Here is a 19,065-nt window from a genome sequence, read left to right on the forward strand (position 1 = left end):
TGTGAAGAATTTTCTCCTCAAGGGGATTGGCAAGGACGTCACATGAGACAGCCGGCATTCCCTCCCAGCTGTCCACCTGCCATCCAGGAGCCACAGTTTGGAAAGACGTTGCACACAGAAACTGCAGAGAGCTCAGATATAAAAGGCTAATTACTTCTTATCTAAACAGTGTGCTTGTCAGTCCCTAACAGCTCTCGCTCTCTTTCTTTGCAGGATGCATTTGGAAATTCTAAAAAAGGGGTTCCTGCCTTCTGTGAGTTTCCATGCTACAGGAGTTGCTAGAAGTCTCAGGTCTGCTTTCCCTGAGGAAGAAGCCACTCTGCCTTCTGAGATAACGTTTGGGAGAAGACATTTGGGAAGAAGTGGTTTAAAAAAGCAAAATACAGGCCGGGCAGTGTGGCACACGCCTTTAATCCCAGCACTCGGGAGGCAGAGGCAGGTGGATCTCTGTGAGTTCGAGACCAGCCTGATCTACAAGAGCTAGTTCCAGGACAGCCTCCAAAGCCACAGAGAAACCCTGTCTCAAAAAAACAAAACAAAACAAAAAAAAAAAAAAAAAAAAAAAAAAGCAAAATACTTGGAATTTCCTTCTCTCATCCCCTCAGAGAGAATTCCTTTAAAAGTTTCCGAGTGTCCACTCTTCCTGGGCTGTCATCTAAAAGCAAAATGAGGAATGGCCTTACTCAGGATACAGCAGAGATGGTGACATTACGGCACCTTGGAATCAGTCATTTCTCACCAAGACGAGAAGGTGTGTGTGGGGGATTACGAAGAGGCAAAGCCATGTTTTTGGGCTCTGCGGCTTTCTTGCCAGGAGCAGTATCTGAGCATGGACCAAATGAGGACCTGCTCCAAGCACAAGAACCGAGGGAGATGAACCTGGCCCTTACCGCCCTCACCACCCAACCCATAGACTTCCGAAGCCTGGAGGGAGCCATGGAGCAAATTGCTAATGCTCTGATTTTACAGATGAGGATGCCAAAGCCCGGTGAGGAGTCTTGCACAAGGTCACAGTTGCTGGCAAAAAGTGGGTGTGGGGTGGGGGAAGGGTACAGAACAGCCATCCCTATCCAGGTCATTGGCTAAAGGGGCAGATGCTCAGTTGTCCCTGGGATTCTCAGGTCCAGGGACCCTTCCTGGCATCAGTATGGACTTCCTGGCAGGCCCAAGGCCCTGTCCCTGATGGCGAGTGTCCAGTCAGAGCCAGTTTCTCCAAAGCAACACTCACGCTTTCCAAGGAGCACCTGCTGAGACAGACTAGGCCCCAGGGAGAAAACAGGGTCTGTCACTCATACGGCTTGGTTTTTCGTACAGGCACAGCCATGCTGGGCCCACAGAAGCCCACACTCAGGGTTGGGGGGAGGGGAGTTGCTTTGCTACATGGAAAGATTAAGCCCTTTGTCAGAGAACAAGGACCTTCCCTTGGGCATGCCAACTTCTGATCCATGTTTGTCCAGCTCCACCGACAGAACTGGTACCCAAGGAGGCCAAGTTGCTCTCTTTGGCATCACTGACATTGCTCTGAGATGCTCAGGCACTCTCAAAATGACCCTTTCCCAGCCAGGCCAGGCTGATCCTGCCACCATCAATTCACACCTGATTGGATGGGGCGCCCCTGCTCTCTGATGGTGGCTGATCTCCCCAGCCTCTTTGGACCTGGGCTAGAAGCAGACTGGAGGGAGAAGGCAGGGAAGTAGTCTACTTTTCCAGCTCCTCTCTGATCATCCGGCGGAAGACGATGCAGGAGAGGTGGTGTATTCAAAAGAATGTCTTTATGTGTCAGGACAGTGGAGACAACTGAGGAGCAGGAGAGGAGGAGGTGGTAGGGAAGCAGGCCTCTTCTTGTCCACCTCCTTGTGGCCACTACAGAAATTCTGCTGGGCTAGCTTCAGGCCCTGCAGGAAGTACCACATCTCCCCAGGCGGAGGACAGCAGCCTCGGTCAAAGGCAGCGGCTTCTTAAAGAGTTTGCACAGTGCTGGACGCAATCAGAGAAACACAGAAGAGCAGCCTTGCTGGGGTGCCACTGCTTCCTAGGCCAAGGGTGATGGAGAACATGAGGTATCAGGAGCTCTGGGTCCCCAGGGGAAGCAGAACCTGTGGTGTGAGGCCCCTGGGTATGACAGGGCTCCTGGGAACACAGTTAAGGATTGTGCTACATTTCATTTCCAAAGAAATGCCCCAGGAGGGCTCAATTGTCTTAAAAACAAAACAAAACTGAGGCTGCTGGTTTTCCCCAGGCTGGCAGTAAAGGAAGAGCTGGCATGCTTCCCTGGTTGGGGAGTGGGGGTCAAGCCCCTAGGAGAGTTAGCTTGACCCCAGTGTGGCACCACCCAGACACCACCACCCCTGCCTTTCTAGAGCTTTCCTTGGTTCTGCCTCTACTCCGTGGCACACTGGCATTGCCAGGACCCGCTGAATAGGTGCTCCTCAGCAGAGCTGGGTGGGAGGAGAGACTGGATGAGAGTGCCTTAGGAACTGGTTCTTCCCCAAAGGACCAAATGTCCCCTTGTCAAACCAAGACCTGGCCCATTTCCTGGAGAATGTTTCCTAACACAGAGTCCCATCTCTGACTTCCTTGTAGGGAAGGAATCTGAAAAAGTGGGGCAGGCTGAGCAGGGCAGAAATACAGAGACACATGCTCTGAGTCACTCATCACTGCCCACAGCCCAGCATCGCTGCAGGGCTACTCCTGCCTCAGCCATAGCGCCGATGAATCTGGCCTGCCTAGAGGAGATGGGATGACTGCCACCAGGGCAAGGGTTTATATGTGAAGTGGCCTGTTGGTAAGGGGACTCACAAGGACCCAGTTACTTTTTGACCCATTGTCCTTTCCTCAAAGGGCAGATAGCTCCCAGCCCACGCAAGATTCACACTCCTCTTCTGGGACAGGGCTATCTCTAGAATAGCATCCCGGTGAAGCCCTGCATGCAGGGTGCTGAGAAACAGAGTTTTAAATCCAGCCTCTCTATCACATGCACACACTAGCCTTATACAGCCAGCAAGAATCTAGGTGGGATTATTTATTAAAAAGAGTGAACTCCTCAAGATCAATTGGGGGAGGGGGTTAGCTTCCACGAGAGGAATGGGACAGCTAAGAGCCCATCGCCTAGGCAGTTTACAGCCACTGACTGTAGGCAGGCAGGTTAGCATGAATTCCCAGCACATAACTCCTTCCTCTGGCTCTAGCACATCCCCTGTGCTGACCCTCTGAGGGCAGCTCCCACTCCTGGAGGTGACTCAGTGCCACATCGGCAAAGGTCTCCGATGTCAGTGGGTCACTGACCCTCCTCCACTCCAGATGCTTTTCACAGAATCCAGAGGATAACAGCTTTACAGGCACACACACACCACAAGCAAGATGAAAACAGCCTTTTGCAAGCCAGTTTCCTCCTTGCTCCCAACCCACTAAGGGTCAGAAGCCAGCGCGCTCTGCCCCGTGTCTAGTGATACAGGAGATGCATACACTCCCCTGCCTGCACGGATGTCCTCAGTCCTGTTCATCGTCCTCTCCCTCACCCCCACTTGGTGTGGGAGGTTCTTCACCACCTTTCTTTGAAAGGAGGGTGCAGGACTCTGACTACAGGGAGGCCTTTTGGGCTGGGCTGGCTTTATGCACCCCAGCTTTGGTACTAATGGAATTCACACACAGGCCAAGGACTTTTCACAGTTACCTTGGTAGCTTTCTTTGCCCAGGTATTTGGGCTCGAGGCATGGCCACACTTGGAGATGGGCTAGAAGAGACAGAAAGAGCCTTCCTTTCTCCTACCCCCACCACCTCCTCCTTCCTCTTGGACATGGACCAGGGTTGCTTTGCCATCTCCCAGGCAGCCTCCAATTCCACCCTATCGCTAAACAGGGGGAGGAACAGATATGGCATTCCGGAGCTAGCCTTGAGTATTAATAACAGCCACCTCAGGCTCGAGCCCAGGCACTAGTCCCTCCAACAGGGTTCTCAGTGGTTGGGAGGAGCCCCAACCAGACAGGGGAAGGGGTAGTAAAGCAGAGGCAGCAGGTGCCTAGTGCAGGCCACTGCCCAGAGGAGCAGGGGACCACTCAAAGGCAGGGAGGTGGAGGGGTGAGTATTGCTGGTACAGAGCTGGTGACAGAGGCACCCAAGTGCAGAGCCAGGCTGCTCATGGAGCTAGGAGACTGGAGCCCTGGTGTGTCAGAACCCCAGCTGGGGACTGGTGTCTACAGATGAGCAAAGAAAGCAGAACCCTGGAAGAACAGCTTCATGCAGCTAATCCCCAGGTCAGACAGGATTCCTGACGGGAACTCAAAACAATTCAGCCTTAGCCCTCCTTACTCCAGCAAGCAGCCCAACCCATGACACCTCTTACCAAGCCATGCTCCTTCAGGGATATCCCAAAGGAGTCAGGTCCATCCTTGCTGCCCAAGAAGGCCATCTGCTGACAAGAAACCTGCCTTGGGCCCACTAGGGGAGCTCCTCTGGCATATTGGAGCACGCTCCAGGGGAGGAGAGGCCCTAGCATTTCCTCTAGGTGTCTGGTCAGCACCCCGGAACTCAGCTCTCCTATACGTGGCCTATAAGAAGGTGCCAGCCCCAGGGGGCAGAAACATTCTCAAGGCCCCTCCTCTCCAGACATCCTCTGTCTTCCTGGGGGGCCGGGCCAGGGCACTGGGTGAGCATGCCACATGCTGTGGAGTGCATTCAATGGGATGACCACCAGCATGGCTGGGATAGGGAGAAGAGATTGGATTCCTAGAGGGAACCAGGTATGGTCAGCTGCAATGGATGCTACATTCCTCAAAAAAGAGCAGCAATGCTGGGAGAGGCAAAGAAACAAAAGACAGGACAGAAAACCAAGTGGAGACCATAAGACAACCAGGCCCACCAGTGGCCACATCTTCTATCTACTTCCACCCCTTGAGACTCCAGGGGCAAGACATGTCACGTGATGTTCCTCTGGATTCCTTCCAGCAAGATACAGAGACATGGACTGCATTCCATGTGGTCACCAGGACTGACTGTACCCAGACAAATGGACAGATATAATGTGGTCACACATACACACAGACACACAGACACACACTACAGTCTCCACTGCCAGCTGGGACAAGCCCAGTGGCCAACAAGCATGCAGCAGGGTGAGGGGTCCAGAAAGACATGGAGACTATGTACAGGGGGTGGTGTGGCCAGCAGGCTTCCTTCACCCATCAGCCTCTGGCCTCTTGTCCTCAGTGAGGTCCTTAGGAGCACGAGGGGGAGGGGCTGGTGGCACTTTCCAAAGAGGACTGGGACAGGCGCCTGGTAAGGGATCCGAGTGTGGAGTCAGCCACAGAGGATGTGGGGAAGAGTTTGTACCAGCCGGTGACAGCGGCATTCAGGTCCAGCTCATCCAGCATGATCTGGGCCATACCCATGAAGCATTTGTGGTCCATACGGCCATAGTCTCCCCAGACGATCACCTGGCAGCAGGGAGAGGAAGAGTGAGGCACTGAACCTCCAGGACTGGGCAGTGAGCCCAGGAACCTACCAGCTTCCCCAGGGCACAGATGGGAGAGTCAGAATTTAAAATGCTATGGGACTGTACTTTCTGAGCACCTGGGCCATGCATCATCTCAAATGTTGTAACAAGTATTTTTTTCCCCTGTGGTTCAGAGATTTAATTAACCAACACAAGGCCCCATAGCGATCCGGGATTAGATCCTGGTGGATCTGGTTCCAGGCCTCCCAGCACCCAAGGCAGCAGCTCTCTCCACAAAGAAACAGAGTCCAGGGTTGAAGCTGCAGGCCTGCTGCTAGCTGCTGTGGGCCTGAATAAGCCCCTTGCCCTGTTTCCATCTGGAACTCGAGGAGGAAGAGATTAGGTTCAATGATTTTTCAAACATTTTTAAAAACAGACATCTGATACTGGGCCTCTGCCCCAGAATCCTACAGTTCTGCCATTCTTTGGTTTGTAAGCCCATGGGCCCTTATGACAGAACCACCACAGCTGGGAGGAACAGCCTGCTATGAGTTGGACTAGCTGGAAGATTAAAAACATCAGCGGTGAATTCCTGAAGGAGATTATGGGATTCCAGGCTCTTCCTCGGCTTCCCAAGTGCCCTGAAGTGAGCAGCTGCCTCCACAGCCCCAACTGACAGTGGTCTTGAGTCTCCAAAACTCAGCCAGAATAATCTTTTCTCCTTTAAAATGAATCTCAGGTGTGTGCTACAAAAAGCAAGACAAGCTTCAGGCAAGGCAAGCCACCACCACTTTCAACTTAGCGAGTGGCTGCCTATGTGCAAACTCTTTAATGTTTTTAAAAAGATGTGTAGGTGCTGCAGAGATGGCTCAGTGGCTAAAAGCCCTAGCTGCTCTTCCAGAGGTCTCAGCAACCACATAGTGGCTCGCAACCATCTGTAATGAGATCTGGTGCCCTCTTCTGGCATACATGCAGACAGAACACTGTATACAAAATAAATAAATCTTTTAAAAAACGTGTACATGCATGAAAAAACATGAGTGAAGGTGCCCACAGAGGCCAGAGGCACTGGAACCTCCTGGAGCTGACAGACTGTCTTCTACAAAAGTAGTACATGTTCTTAACCTCTGGGCCATTTCTTCTCCGCACACCCTAACCACAGTGAGTATCAAGCAGGAATGTTAACTTGGGACTGAGCGAAGAAAAACTATGTAGGCCCATGTGAACTCAGTTTCATCTATTGAAGAGGCACAATGAAGCAACTCCTCCTCCCCCACACATCAGGAAGGGCCGCCAATACAGTGTTTTGTTCTCAAGGAGCTGGCTGGCCTGAGAGTCACCCAGACTTGGGCTCAGTTCTGCTCATCATTTGGCTGAGCTGTCCCCTTCATCTTTCTGAGACCCTGCCTCCTCATTTGCAATATGGGGAAACCACACCTCCTCCCCAGGATCAGCTCTGAGAAAGACATAAATCATTCTACATAGTGCCTAGCAACACCCAGCACCCAGTGAGGCACACAGCACAGGTAGGGAAGAGGAGGTAGCCAGCCAGGAGAACAGGGAAGCTGTTTCACTATGCTCTGAACCCTCTGAAATGATGGGGAACAAAAGCATAGGTTGTGAAAACAAAATACAGGAGGGAAGAAAGAGAGGGAGGGAAGGAAGGGGGAGAGAAAGAAGAAAAAAAGGGGGCTGGCAAGATAGCTCAGCAGGTGACATGCTTTCCACAGAAGCCAAAGGACCTCAGTTCAATCCCTGGAAGCCACATCAAGGTGAAAGAGAATTTCCCACTCTACATGTGCCCCCCCATGATGTTTACACCCCCTCCAGTGATAAAGAAGAGGCAAAGTAAATGTACCTGGTTCAACGTCTGACCTGATCTTAAGTGTCTACCCTGTAAACACTGACCTGCAGAACCTTGCCTTGGGGCCCCTCGTCAAAGAGCAGAGCCTGCTGGTACAAGGGATCACAAGTCTTCTTGGCCACCTTTGTTTTTTTCTTGGCTACACATGCCCCGTTCTCCAGCAGGTAAGCCTTGATATAGGTGGCTGGAAATGAAGGAGCATAGTTGGGAGAGATGCCATAGCCTATCTAGTCTCCACCCTCCAGTGGTTCGGGTGGGGTAAGGTGGGATGAGCTGGCCCATTTTGCTTACCAGTCTTCCAGGCAAGGTATGAATTACTGTCAACAGCACCACTGCAGGGCACTGGTGAGCTGAGGACTTTCTAGTACCCCATCCCTGCCAGGACCCTTCCTCAAATCTCCTGCTGGTTAACCTCACTCACCTGGGAGGGATTTGGAACCTGGTTTGGGGGTCAGACCCCGAGCTTCAATCACTTCCACCTCCAGCTGGCCGCTCCGGTCCATGATGGCAATGTGCACGTCTCCTGCAAGTGAAAAGAAGGGAAGTCCAGGTGAAATCAGATGGGACAGGCCGGTAGTGTGCAACAGAGACCACCACCCTGCAGGGGATGCTCAATTTCCCTAGAAAGGGAGTATGACAGAACAAGTTGCCTATGTTGAAACTGATCTCAGGAGATCATTTCAAAGAGACTGAGAAACACTGTGATGGGCTGTGGGGGCATGACCCTCACATACTTAGGCTATAACTAATGGCTTCCAAACTCTCACCTATGTCTGGTGGACTTGGGGCTTCTGCTTCACTACATAGAACAGGCAAGTCTAGGGGGCAGAGCCTACACAGCAGCCCTCAGCCAGTCTCTTTAGTATATGTCAAACAGATACCAAGAGAGTATCCATGCAAAGAGATGCTAAGCTATGAGCCTGCCCAGGACATCTTTGACCCTGGACAAAGGGAGCAGGGCAGGCCCCCTATGTGCTGAAAACTGAGAACTCATAACTCAGTCCAAAAAGGTAAGGGTCTCTGTCATGCTGACTTGCTGGAACTCTAAGCTTTGCTCATCGTGGGTGAGCTAAGTTTAGAATTATACAGTAGTTGTTTGGAACATTCTTCAAATGGGTGTAGAATTATAAACTTGATCTCCCCCCCAAAAAAACGAAATGGGTGAGATGGGGAGTAACAACTGAGTTGAGTCAAACACCACAGCCATCATGTTATTGTTGGTATTTGCGTACTTCAGGGGCAGGGATTCACCACATTCAGAGATACCCTGAAGTTCCTCCTCCTCCCTCCAATGATTTCTGACCTGGGCAAGGAGAATAAAGGGTCTCAGTCTCTACAACATGACTAACCATGAATGCACACTTGTCTTTCCTGGTTTGGGACACAAGGGGGCACCACAGACAAAATATTCTAGGTTCTGATGGGTCATTAAACATTATTGAAGTGGCTGGCACTTCTCAGGGTGTGTAGGGAAACGGGGTTGGGATATTGAACAGTCTCCAGTACCAATCAAAATCTTGGAATTAACAAATCTAATACTCAGGACCAGAAGAGTGGATCTGAGGGTCCTGTGGACACCTTTTGCAAGGAAGGAAGGGCAGTGCCACATACAGAGTCCTAAACTGTCACGGAATCCCACCCAGCTCCACTGTCTTCGAGCACTTCCCTCGTCTGCTGTGGGAGGGGGGTCAAAGGTCAAGAACCTTCAGGATGGGGCTGAGTAGAGACATCGATCGGATTCAGGCAAAGCTCAGGTCAGACTGAGGGGGAGACCTGCTTGGGCATGGGGAGGGGAAGGCTGGAGAGCTGCTAAGAGGACCCAATGTGGGCTTTGAGAAGTGCTTCCTAGAAGCCAGGAAGAGAGATGAGAAAATGGCTAAAGGTCCCTCGGTGCCCGACGCTGTTGGGAGTAACAAGTCCAATTAGCCACAGCTTCTAAGGAGAACATTAAAATGCTTTACAGAAAGTATCTAACAGGAACTAGGAAAGGGCTGTGAGATTGGAGAACTAAAGCAGGGATTACTGATACCATTTTTTCCCAGTGAGGAAACCAAGGCTCAAAGAAGGGAAGTGACTGACTTGTCCAAAGTCAGAGAAGCTAAATCGACTGGAGCCAACACTGTGACTCAGTTTACACAGCAGGGGAGGGTGACTGCAGGGAGGCAGGGCCGTCTGGAAAAGCTGTGGCTGAGCAGTGAGGAGAGGGAGGCTGGGACTCCTGGCTCTCCTGCTGTCCGTCCTACCATGCACAGGGCCCCACTGAGCTCCTTCTGCTGTGCCCCCCACGACCCTGCTTGTCCTTCTTTCTCAAGACTTACCCATGGGAGGTGTTGCCAATGTTTGTCGCCCCACAATCTGGGCTGGTCCCAGGCCATCCAGAAAATCACTGAACTGGCTTTCAGCTCCAAGCCGAGTGGGAAAAATAAAGCTGCAGAAGGAAGCAGAGGACGTGTGAGGGTAGCCAGTGGGCTAGCCATGGGGATGCATGCAGAGTCTTGCACCTGGGGAGCTGTGCCTCTATTTCTCACCTATACAGATCAACTATATTACTCTAACTGGGAGGGAACACCTGTTCATTTCTGCACATTGAGGAAAAATATGTCAGGCTTTGTGTTTCAGACTGTGTACTTCTGGCTGACCTAGAATTCACTGTGTAGCCCAGGCTGGCCTCAGATTCATGACAATCCTTCCGCCTTAGCCTCCCAAGTGGGTAACAAGCAGGTACCACAGTGTCTGGCTTGGAGAAAGATACTTTGATATCATTAAAGAGACTAATGAAGATATGTAAGTCATTGAATCCTTATTTTTATTAATTCTTTGAGACAAGGTCTTGTGCATCCCAAGCTGGCCTCAGACTCATTATGTAGCCAGTTTGACCTTGAATTCCTTCTGGGATTACAGGTATGTACCAGCATGTCCAGTTTATGCAGTGCTAGGGACAGACACCAAAGCTTCATGCATGCTGGATGAACATGCTACCCACTGAGCTGCATCCCAGTCCAAGCCCCAGAGATTTCTGAAGTGTGCATTAGAGGGCAGGGCTTGCCGGACACAGGCATCCTCATGAGAACATGCCAATGTCAAGGATGAGAGACAAGCTGGATGGACTCTTACCGCCTGGAATGAGTTCCAAGAACTGAGGTTTGATTTTTTTTTTAAACCAGAAACTTAAAATTCAAGTCAATAAGGTGAGATGGTTCTCAAAATGGCAGCAAAGACCAAAATAACCTAACGATGGGGTTGAGATGAATGGCAGGTGATTGTGGGTGGTCCGTGAGTGGGGGGGGGAGGGGGCAGGAAATAGTAACAAGAAAAACTGACAGTGATTGAAAGCGGGCCAGCTGCCAGCAGCACAATGAACGTTCCACGTGCCTTCTATCATTAATCCTTACAACCAGGCTGTGAGGTAGGAGCCATTATCCAATTTTACAGATGAAACAGACATCTCCAAGAGGTAAGAGACTGGCCTTGTCTGCAACAGGGATGACACCTGGCTCACTGGGGGATGGTGTGGGGAAAAAGTCCTAGACACATGAGATACAAAAAAATGGCAGTGAATTTTGCTTCAGCCTCTGCTGCTGCCATTGTGTCCTCAGGCCCAGATGTTCTGGGTATGGCCAACAGGGACAGCTTGCTCAGGGGCCAATGAACTAGAATATGCAGACCTCTTAGAGGCAGCCATGAAAGGTGGGTCAGAGAAGAATCACGTTGGACAGTTTGGAGTAGGGACTCTAGTGGTCAGTGACGGGCAGGGAGCAATAGGCTTGTGGGGGCAGAACCAGCATTTCTCTTATAAGGCTCATCTTCCACCCTCAGGAAGAGGCTTCAAGGCAGGCATCTACTTTTATTAACCATGATCAACAACAGCCTAGTGTCATTCTTTTTGTGTATTAGGGTGGGCACATATGTTCTCTCTCTCTCTCTCTCTCTCTCTCTCTCTCTCTCTCTCTCTCTCTCTGTGTGTGTGTGTGTGTGTGTGTGTGTGTGTGTGTGTGTGTGTGTGTTTTCATAGTCAGAGGTTATCATTGGGTGTCTTCTCAATCACTTTCTATCTTAATTGTTTAGACAGTCTTTCATTAAACCTAGAGGTTATAGATTTGAAGAGATGGGCTGCTAGCAAGCCTTAGGAATCCTCCTGTCTCTGTCTCCTCAATCACAGGACTATAGGCATGTACACAGTTGCATCCAGCCTTTTCACACGGATGCTGGAGACCCCCATTCAGGCGCTCATGCTTGTACTGCAAGCACTTTACTGACTGAGCCGTCTCCCCAGCCCTATCATTTTTTGGTTTTCCTCTCCCTCTCTCCATCCACCCCTCTTTTGGCAACATAATGTCTCTTGTAGCCCAGGCCAGTTTGGAACTCACTATGTAGTTAAGTCTCTGGCCTTAAACACTAGGTCCTACACCTCCACCTCTCAAGTGCTGGGTTTATAGGCGTCCACCTAGTGTCACATTCTTATGACAATGAGACCTCAGAAGAAATAAAGAGATGTAGACTCAAAGTCTCAGAACTGGGGCAGGGGTGGGGGTGGTGATTAGTATACAGTGTGGAGATTATGAATAAAGGTTATGGAACCAAGTGATCTTAGTGTAAACAATGACTTGTGTCTTAAGAATTGTGCCTGTGGGTAAAAAGCCTCTGCCATTCAGGAGCCTCAGTTAGTTCCCTCACCTGTACATGGAGATACTGGTCTTTTCCACATTCACTCAGGGTGGGCACAAGTGTTAAATAATCATAGCACATGGATTCCAGAGAGAGTCTCACTAGCCTAAGGTACCCATCAATGCTCTAGACAAGGTAGGAGGTAGCAAATGACAATGTCTACTTATTTCCATGTTAGAAGGTACAGTCAGCCATCTGTATCTATGGGTTTTGCATCTGTGGAATCCATCAACCACAGATTAAATGTATGAAGAAAAAAAGTTGTACTGAGTACAAACAGATTTTTTTTTCTTAGCATTGTTCTTTAAACAGTACAGTCTAGGCTGGAAATTGGAGTGTACACCTATAATACCAGTGCTCAGGAGGCTGAGGCAGGGGGATTTTGAATTCAAGGCCAGCCTGAGCTTTATACTAAGACCTGTATAACAAGCATCTCTATTGCATTTAGCTTAGACTGAGCATTACAAGCGATCGAGAGTGGATCTGATGGGCACAGGAGGATGTGTGTAGGTAGTATACAAACACTATCCAGTGTATTCAAGGGATTCAAGAAGCTCAGGGTTTTAGATCCATGGGAGGTCTTGGAACCAATCCCACAGGGATGCCAGGGGCTCACTGTACAGTAGAGTGAGAAACAATAACTAAATATTAAGTAAGCCACAGGATCCTGAGACTGAAAATAACAGGGCTTTGATGAAACAGAGGCAGAAAATCTACAAACTCTGATTTAGAACAGATCTGTAGAGTATCTAAAGCAGTGATTTTAAAATGCTTACTTAACTCATATGCAAAAAGAAAAGGGCCTGCCAGCACCGAAGCCCACTGATGACCTATGAGCATCCTGGATGAAGAACTCAAGGTCTCCAGGTGGTTCACCCCTGCTACACAGGCTACACCTGCGTTTTCTATTTCTTTCTCTAATGCTGCTTTTGACCCACTACAGCTATTTTACTTCCTGCCGATGAGTCACAAGGTAAAATGTGACAGTTCTAAAAACATAGATCGAGTCCAATTTTCTTCCTTAATCTCCAAGCAAGGTGATTTATAAAGATTTCACACAACTAAGCCATAAAAATGAGTTTAGGCTTAAAAGGAATTTAGGGTCACATTTTCCTTTCTGCTGGAGCAGGGTGATGGGAGGCAGGAAGCCTGAGATCCTTCCTGAAGTAAATGAACCAATGATGGGCCCCAGGTCCTCTGAGGTGTTCTGTTGGGAGCCATAAGGAGACCTGGGGCTCAGGGACCAGATATCTAGGAGGGGAGAGAGGGAGGCTGGGACAGGGAGATAGGCAGACAACTTGGCTGGAAATCAAATCGTCAGGTGCACGTACGCGCCCTCGGAGCTGTTGCTGTTGGTGCTTCCATCCGTAGACTCCCGGCTGCCCTGGCGCGTGACACGGCTCCGCATCTCCACCGCAATGCCAGTCTCTGTGCTCCGTCGGATATTGCTACGGAGCTTCTTAGTGGCCCCTTCTGGGGTCCGCAACCCATTAAGAGAGAGGGAACAAGGTCAAAACATGTCCTAGGCTTCTCCAAGGGTACTGTCAAATCAATCCCCTAGACAGAAGCAGGTGGGGATCTGCCAAGGTTGGGACACCACTGAGCTGACCCTAAACTGACCCAGCCCAGGGTAATGACAGAGAAAGCTGCCCAGAGACAGCTGCGAGCCCAGATACAAATGCAGCCGTAGGCAGAGAGTCCCGCAGCCAGGGACCCTCCCGCTCTACTAGGTTCCCTTTACTCTGCCTTCCCATTCTGTTTCAGCCTGAGCTCCACGACTTAAGACTTGCTCCTTACAAAGAAAAGAGAGGACAGTGCAGTCCATAAGAGACCCATTTGATTTGGCCACCCAAATGTTCTCCTCCATTGTATTTTGACTATGTTATTTTAATAAATATCCTATTTAAATGACAAATAAAAAAAAAAAGACTTGTTCCTTCCTCTCACTTCTGGAAAGTTTGTCTGTTCTAGGATTTCCAGATTTACTTTCCCTCTTTTGCATACCCTACCAGACCCCAAACCCACTTCTACCCTAGAAAAATCCCCATTGGAAGTCTGACCATTTGAAATTTGCCTTCTCAAGGTAAGTCTAAAGAGGAGAGCATCACGAATGGTAAGTTGGACTTTGGAAAGCAAAACTGCAGGAGGGGTGGGGTGGCTAGCTTGTCCTCGACTGATGCTGCATTTGAGTAGGCCCACAGTAAAGCCCCCTTACCCTGCCTCTGCACCTTCTACTCAGGGGCATCCAGCCCCCTCCTCGGCCTGGCAGGAAACACAGGGCACTTTCCCTCTCTGAGTAGCACACCAGCCTGCCTGGGTTTCCATGGCAACCTCCTTAGCATTGCAGTGTGGTCCCTCTAGACAGCTCTCCTCCTGGGCGGGGGTGGGGTAGGGGAGACAGGCTGGGGTTTTGCAGGGACTCCCCTGCTAAAGCTTGATTGCTGAGCAACTTGATGGGGAGGGAAGTGGCACTCAGACAGAGACTGTACCAAAGGAGCCATTTGCTGCCACCAGTCATAAGCCCGAGAAAATTGTTAGTTGAGTGGCCTGCAAGGGTGCCTAGGGCAGGGTAACAGCACCTTTATCCCCAAAGGCAGCCAACAGTGGGCTGGGGAGAGAATGCTCAAGTTCACAGCTTGGGAAAGGAAGGTCCTTATTACTCCTATTTTACCCCACTTGCCTTTCAGAAGTCCCCACTAGATGAGAGAAGGTCAGGAGGACAAATACTAACATACTAACCCATACAAATATAGGGTGGTGGAGGGGAGGTGATGAGAACAGGGGGCAACGTGCAGAAGGAGATGTTCTGTAGACTCAGTGCAAGCTATCAGAATAACCAGCATATCCAGGGATCATTGTCTGTCTGTCTGTCTGTCTGTCTGTCTCTCTCTCTCTCTCTCACACACACACACACACACACAGAGAGAGAGAGAGAGAGAGAGAGAGAGAGACAGAGAGAGAGTCATTTTAGCTCAGGGATATTTCTCTTACACATGCCTGAGACACACAGGAGTGCTAACTATCACATATATGAATACAATAACCTCATGTATGATATCATGTGTCTATTTACTGTTTATACAAAGTCACACAGGCCCTCCAGGTCTTACAGTGTACACTGCCAAACAGGATATATATATATATATATATATATATATATATATATATATGTATCTATGTGTGTGTGTGTGTGTGTGTGATCTTTAATACCTAGAATTGAGCCCATCTATTCACCACACATAATGTCCTCCCACACATGGCATGTGACCTACCATGGGCCTCTCTCTGTCCCTGGCTCCTAACTGCCTCATCCCCTCTAACCCAGTTAGAAGACAGATGGCCGTCTGGGGAGGGGGGAATAAAAGTCACCCTGCCTCCCCCTCACATCCTCACCCCCTCAACACACGCTCTTTTAGAGCCTGGGAAAGCTCTGGCCCATTTGGAAGTGAAATTATCTTCTTAGGTAAGACCTGCCCAACTCAGTGTGAGCGCCCATGAGTGAAGAAACTCACAGAATCTGAAAGGTCAGCGATGCTTCTCCAGGCCCCTCCACCACTTCCCAGATGAGGAGTCTGGGGTTCTGATACCAGAGAGCTGGGGCTAGCCACCAGGCCCTCAGACTCCCTGCCTGCCTGCTGACATGCCACTTCCCCCACCCTACCCCCCAGTGCTTCTTCTCTTGGAGGTGTGACTCAGCAGAGATTATACTCCTGTGTCTTCAGCGCTAGGGGAAAGGTCTTGCAAACTCAAGAGCGAAATCTTCCCACTGGCTTCATTCCTGTCCAGGAATTTGGCCCCTGCTGACCCAGGGAATAACTTTATGGTGTTTCTCTCTAGAGAACTGATCCAAGTGGTTGCAATAATTCAGTGTTCCTTGGAGAAAACTTTCAGGAGCCATTCTCTTGCATCACATACAAAAGAGGGGCAGTCAGGGCCTGCAGCAACACTGGCTCAGGAGAGAAGGGCTCTGTCCTTGGTACTGGACATATAGAAGGCGGTTGCTTCCACCCAGCATGACCCACTGTGGGCTCAGCCTAATTAAGGCCAGGCTAGATTTTACTTAGGTCCTAGAACCCCAAAACTCTGATCTCACCCTTCTTTGCTCCCACAATTTAGAGAACTGATAGATTTCAAAGGAAGTCAGGAAAGAGCATCTTTAGCTTCAATTTACAGAAGAAAAAACTGAGTCCCGACTGGAAAGTGACTTTATAACAGTTCCACAGAGAGCTATGAAGCCAGAACTAGCCCTCTAAAGCATAGGGTGAGATTTTGGAGGTCTGCAATAGGGCAGCATGATGACAAACTGGAAGAGGACAGACAGGCAGGGGACTAAGGGGGGGCTGATGTTACAGACTAGACATTGTACTCTATGAACTGGGGCAAAGGAACGAAGACGATCAGGGTGTCGATGAACTAGGAGGGTGGGGTTCTTGCAAGAAGCTAGGCCTGGGACAGGAATTCTTCCTGAATCCCTATAGCCCAGCCCTACAGGGAATCAAGCCATTCCACTTGGGGCAACAGGGGCGCCCTTCTGGAATCATTTCTCAGAGCAGCAATCCCTGGTGAGATGACTACATACTGGCCTGTAGTCCCAGAGTCTCCCAGCCAGGGTGACGCTCCAAGCCGAGGCATTGGCATACTCAAAGCTTGCGTGTATATATGTGTGCATGCATGCACACACACATATGCACACAAGTAAAAGTAAAAAAAATAAATCTTTAAAAAAAAGGATCAACACTTTGCTGAGTGTCTCCCATATGCCATTCATAAGAGGCTGGGTACCTTTGCACATCTATCTTATTTAATCCCTGGATAGCTCTATAAAGCATATATTTTATCTTCAACAAACAAACAGCAGGCTCAGAGAGGTGAAGCAGCTTGCCTTAACTGTCCAGCTAGTAAATGATGGAGTGTGGCTGCAAAGGCCAGCCTGAGGTCATTCCCCAGGGAAGTGCCTTCTCCTCAGGCTCTGGAAGTCTCATAGATAAATGAGTGCATCAGACTGGATGACCCCGAGGGCCCTTCCTGCTATGACATTCAGTGATTAGATGATTCACAGAGACCTGCACTTGGAAAGGCATCTGGGCAATTCCCCTGGCCCCAGACCCTGGACCTTTAGTCATGCCCTTACATACCACAAAGACAAGGCAACCAGAGGCCCCAACATCATTTGTCTCTCCCCAAGGCAGCAGGTCTTCCTGGAATCTGCTCCCACCCCAGACTGCTGCTGTCTGAAGCCATGGTAGATCCCTGCAATGACTCCCAGTGACTCAGGTCCTGCCTTGGCCTTGGAGACTGTCTCTCCCAATCACTTTGCATACAAGACATCTTTGGGTCTGGAGCTGGATTCCAACAGCTCCAGGACCTTCTAATCTTAATCCCCCAGGTTGGTTTTATCTCAGTCCTCCTTGTCCAAGTCCAGTTCCCTACCTCCCTGCTCCCTACTTTTCAGACTACACTGCCTACCAGACTACACTGCCTACCCAAAGGTACTACTAACTTCAAGACCCTCCCCCATCTAGCATCTCCCTGAACAGAAAGCACATGGAAGCCAGGGCACTGGAAAAGACCATCCCCAGTGTTCCTGTAGACAGCTTTGTAAAAATCTATTTTAAGGTCTGGAAAAGCACCCCCAAATACCAGCCCCAATGGGGCGTCTTGATGAGCATCCTCCCTGGATGCTCCGGCATTCTACCCTTCCCCACCCCCGTCCAGCTGCCTATTTGAAGGTTTTTTGGGGGAAGTTGTTACTCTGAGCAAAATAAGCAGGAAGAGATTAAAACAAAGCCAGCTGGTGTCTGGACCAATGCCACAAACGGAGGTCTGGGTGGGGAGGACCAGCTCCTCTGTGATATGGGGGGCCACATGTGGCTGTGTGAGACAAGGTGGGTCCCCCCAAGTCTGAACGTAACTGGAATTCTGTAGCCAGATGCCTGAAAAGGCACACTCTATATGAGGATGTACCAGCTAAGGCATATGTAAGGCTTCATGAGTCACATGGGCATCTAAGTGATGTGGGTCTTTTTGTCTGTGTTCAGAGAACCGTATTTAGAGTTATTTGTGACCATGGACAGTGTAATGAGAATAACTGGACCATGCTTTCCTGGCAGTAGAAGTGGCTTGCCTGTGCAAAATGAGCACTCTGGGTATGTCACTGCAGGGGCCATGTATTTGTGTCTCTCTCCTGTGACTTTGCAACACCTATGTGTGACTGTGCAGCTATATTTGTGGAGCTATTTGTCCTTAGGGGCTGAGAAATGACAAATGGGACAGGGCCATGAGCATGTATATGTCTATAAACATATGGGGGTCCCTTAGCATGGCTGTTCCAAATAACTTCTAATAAATGCGTAAGTCAGCATGAAGGAGCCGATGCATGGAAAGAGCAGGAACTAGGAGAGACACTGGGGCTCGAGTCTGGACTCCACCATCCTACACTGTGCAGTCTGGAGCACCTGACTTTCCCTCTCTGGGCTGTTACTGCCTGCCAGTGAGGAATACAGAATATCACACACACTGGCCCATATAAAGCACCCACCAAGTATGCATCTACCCTTAGTTGTTGGGGACTCAACAGCAACACACTCCCCCCCACCCCCACCCCCCACCTCTCCCATCTCTTGGTGACCACACCCCTCACCAGGCTGGGGGAGCTGCAGTGTGCTTTTGCTCCACTGGGTCAAGCCGACAATAGCCACCATCTTGGCACCCAAGCTGCTTCGCCGTTTCTTGGCTGTGGTGGTCCCGGCCACACCCCCAGCTTGCTGGGATCCACAGATCTCGCCACTGATGCTGGAGCTCCGTACCACGTTCCTAGAGGCCCCAGCTGAGGCTGGACCAGGCTCCCCGTTAAACATGGTCCCCAGGGCGGCAGGGCTTCAGGCAATTCTAAAGGCAGGTGTGAGAAAAAGGGATGCCATATCACAGTCATGTGACTCTCCTGCACCCCCACCACTTCCTAGTTATGTGATTTCGGGTCATTCATTTGGTCTCTGTGAGGTGGTTAAGGATGAAATGAACAAATGAATCTCCAAGTCTTACTCAATAAATGCAGGTACTGTCAGTTGTCCAGTGTGTCTGAGGCCTAAGGTATGACCCCACCCCA

At 50.0% G+C, this 19,065-nt stretch overlaps 1 protein-coding gene across 2 annotated transcripts; it reads right to left on the reverse strand.

Moving 5' to 3' along the window:
* Positions 1-583: 583 nt before the first annotated feature.
* Positions 584-18,841, reverse strand: Rims3 (regulating synaptic membrane exocytosis 3). Of its 2 annotated transcripts, none has more exons than XM_035439653.1 (6): positions 18,601-18,841; positions 13,292-13,433; positions 9,614-9,723; positions 7,717-7,818; positions 7,340-7,479; positions 584-5,432 (listed from the first exon to the last, which is right to left on the reverse strand). In XM_035439653.1, the coding sequence occupies exons 1-6, from the start codon at positions 18,815-18,817 to the stop codon at positions 5,214-5,216; spliced, it is 930 nt and encodes a 309-aa protein (XP_035295544.1). In that variant the 5' UTR covers positions 18,818-18,841; the 3' UTR covers positions 584-5,213. The 2 variants fall into 2 exon arrangements, with proteins under 2 accessions (XP_035295544.1, XP_035295543.1); XM_035439652.1 differs by lacking the exon at positions 18,601-18,841 and adding an exon at positions 15,473-15,605.
* Between the last annotated feature and the right edge of the window lie 224 nt (positions 18,842-19,065).

Source organism: Cricetulus griseus, chromosome 2 (genome assembly GCF_003668045.3).
Source record: "Cricetulus griseus strain 17A/GY chromosome 2, alternate assembly CriGri-PICRH-1.0, whole genome shotgun sequence".
NCBI lineage: Eukaryota > Metazoa > Chordata > Mammalia > Rodentia > Cricetidae > Cricetulus > Cricetulus griseus.

Bases quoted from the DNA above. Each gene is read 5' to 3' on its own strand.
- Rims3 (XM_035439653.1), bottom strand. From the start codon at position 18,817: ATGTTTAACGGGGAGCCTGGTCCAGCCTCAGCTGGGGCCTCTAGGAAC. The intron at 13,434-18,600 runs GTGAGGGGTGTG...TGCGGACCCCAG, and splicing joins ACTGCAGCTCCCCCAGCCTG to AAGGGGCCACTAAGAAGCTC. The intron at 5,433-7,339 runs GTCAGTGTTTAC...CCCTGCTGCCAG, and splicing joins CCCAAGGCAAGGTTCTGCAG to GTGATCGTCTGGGGAGACTA.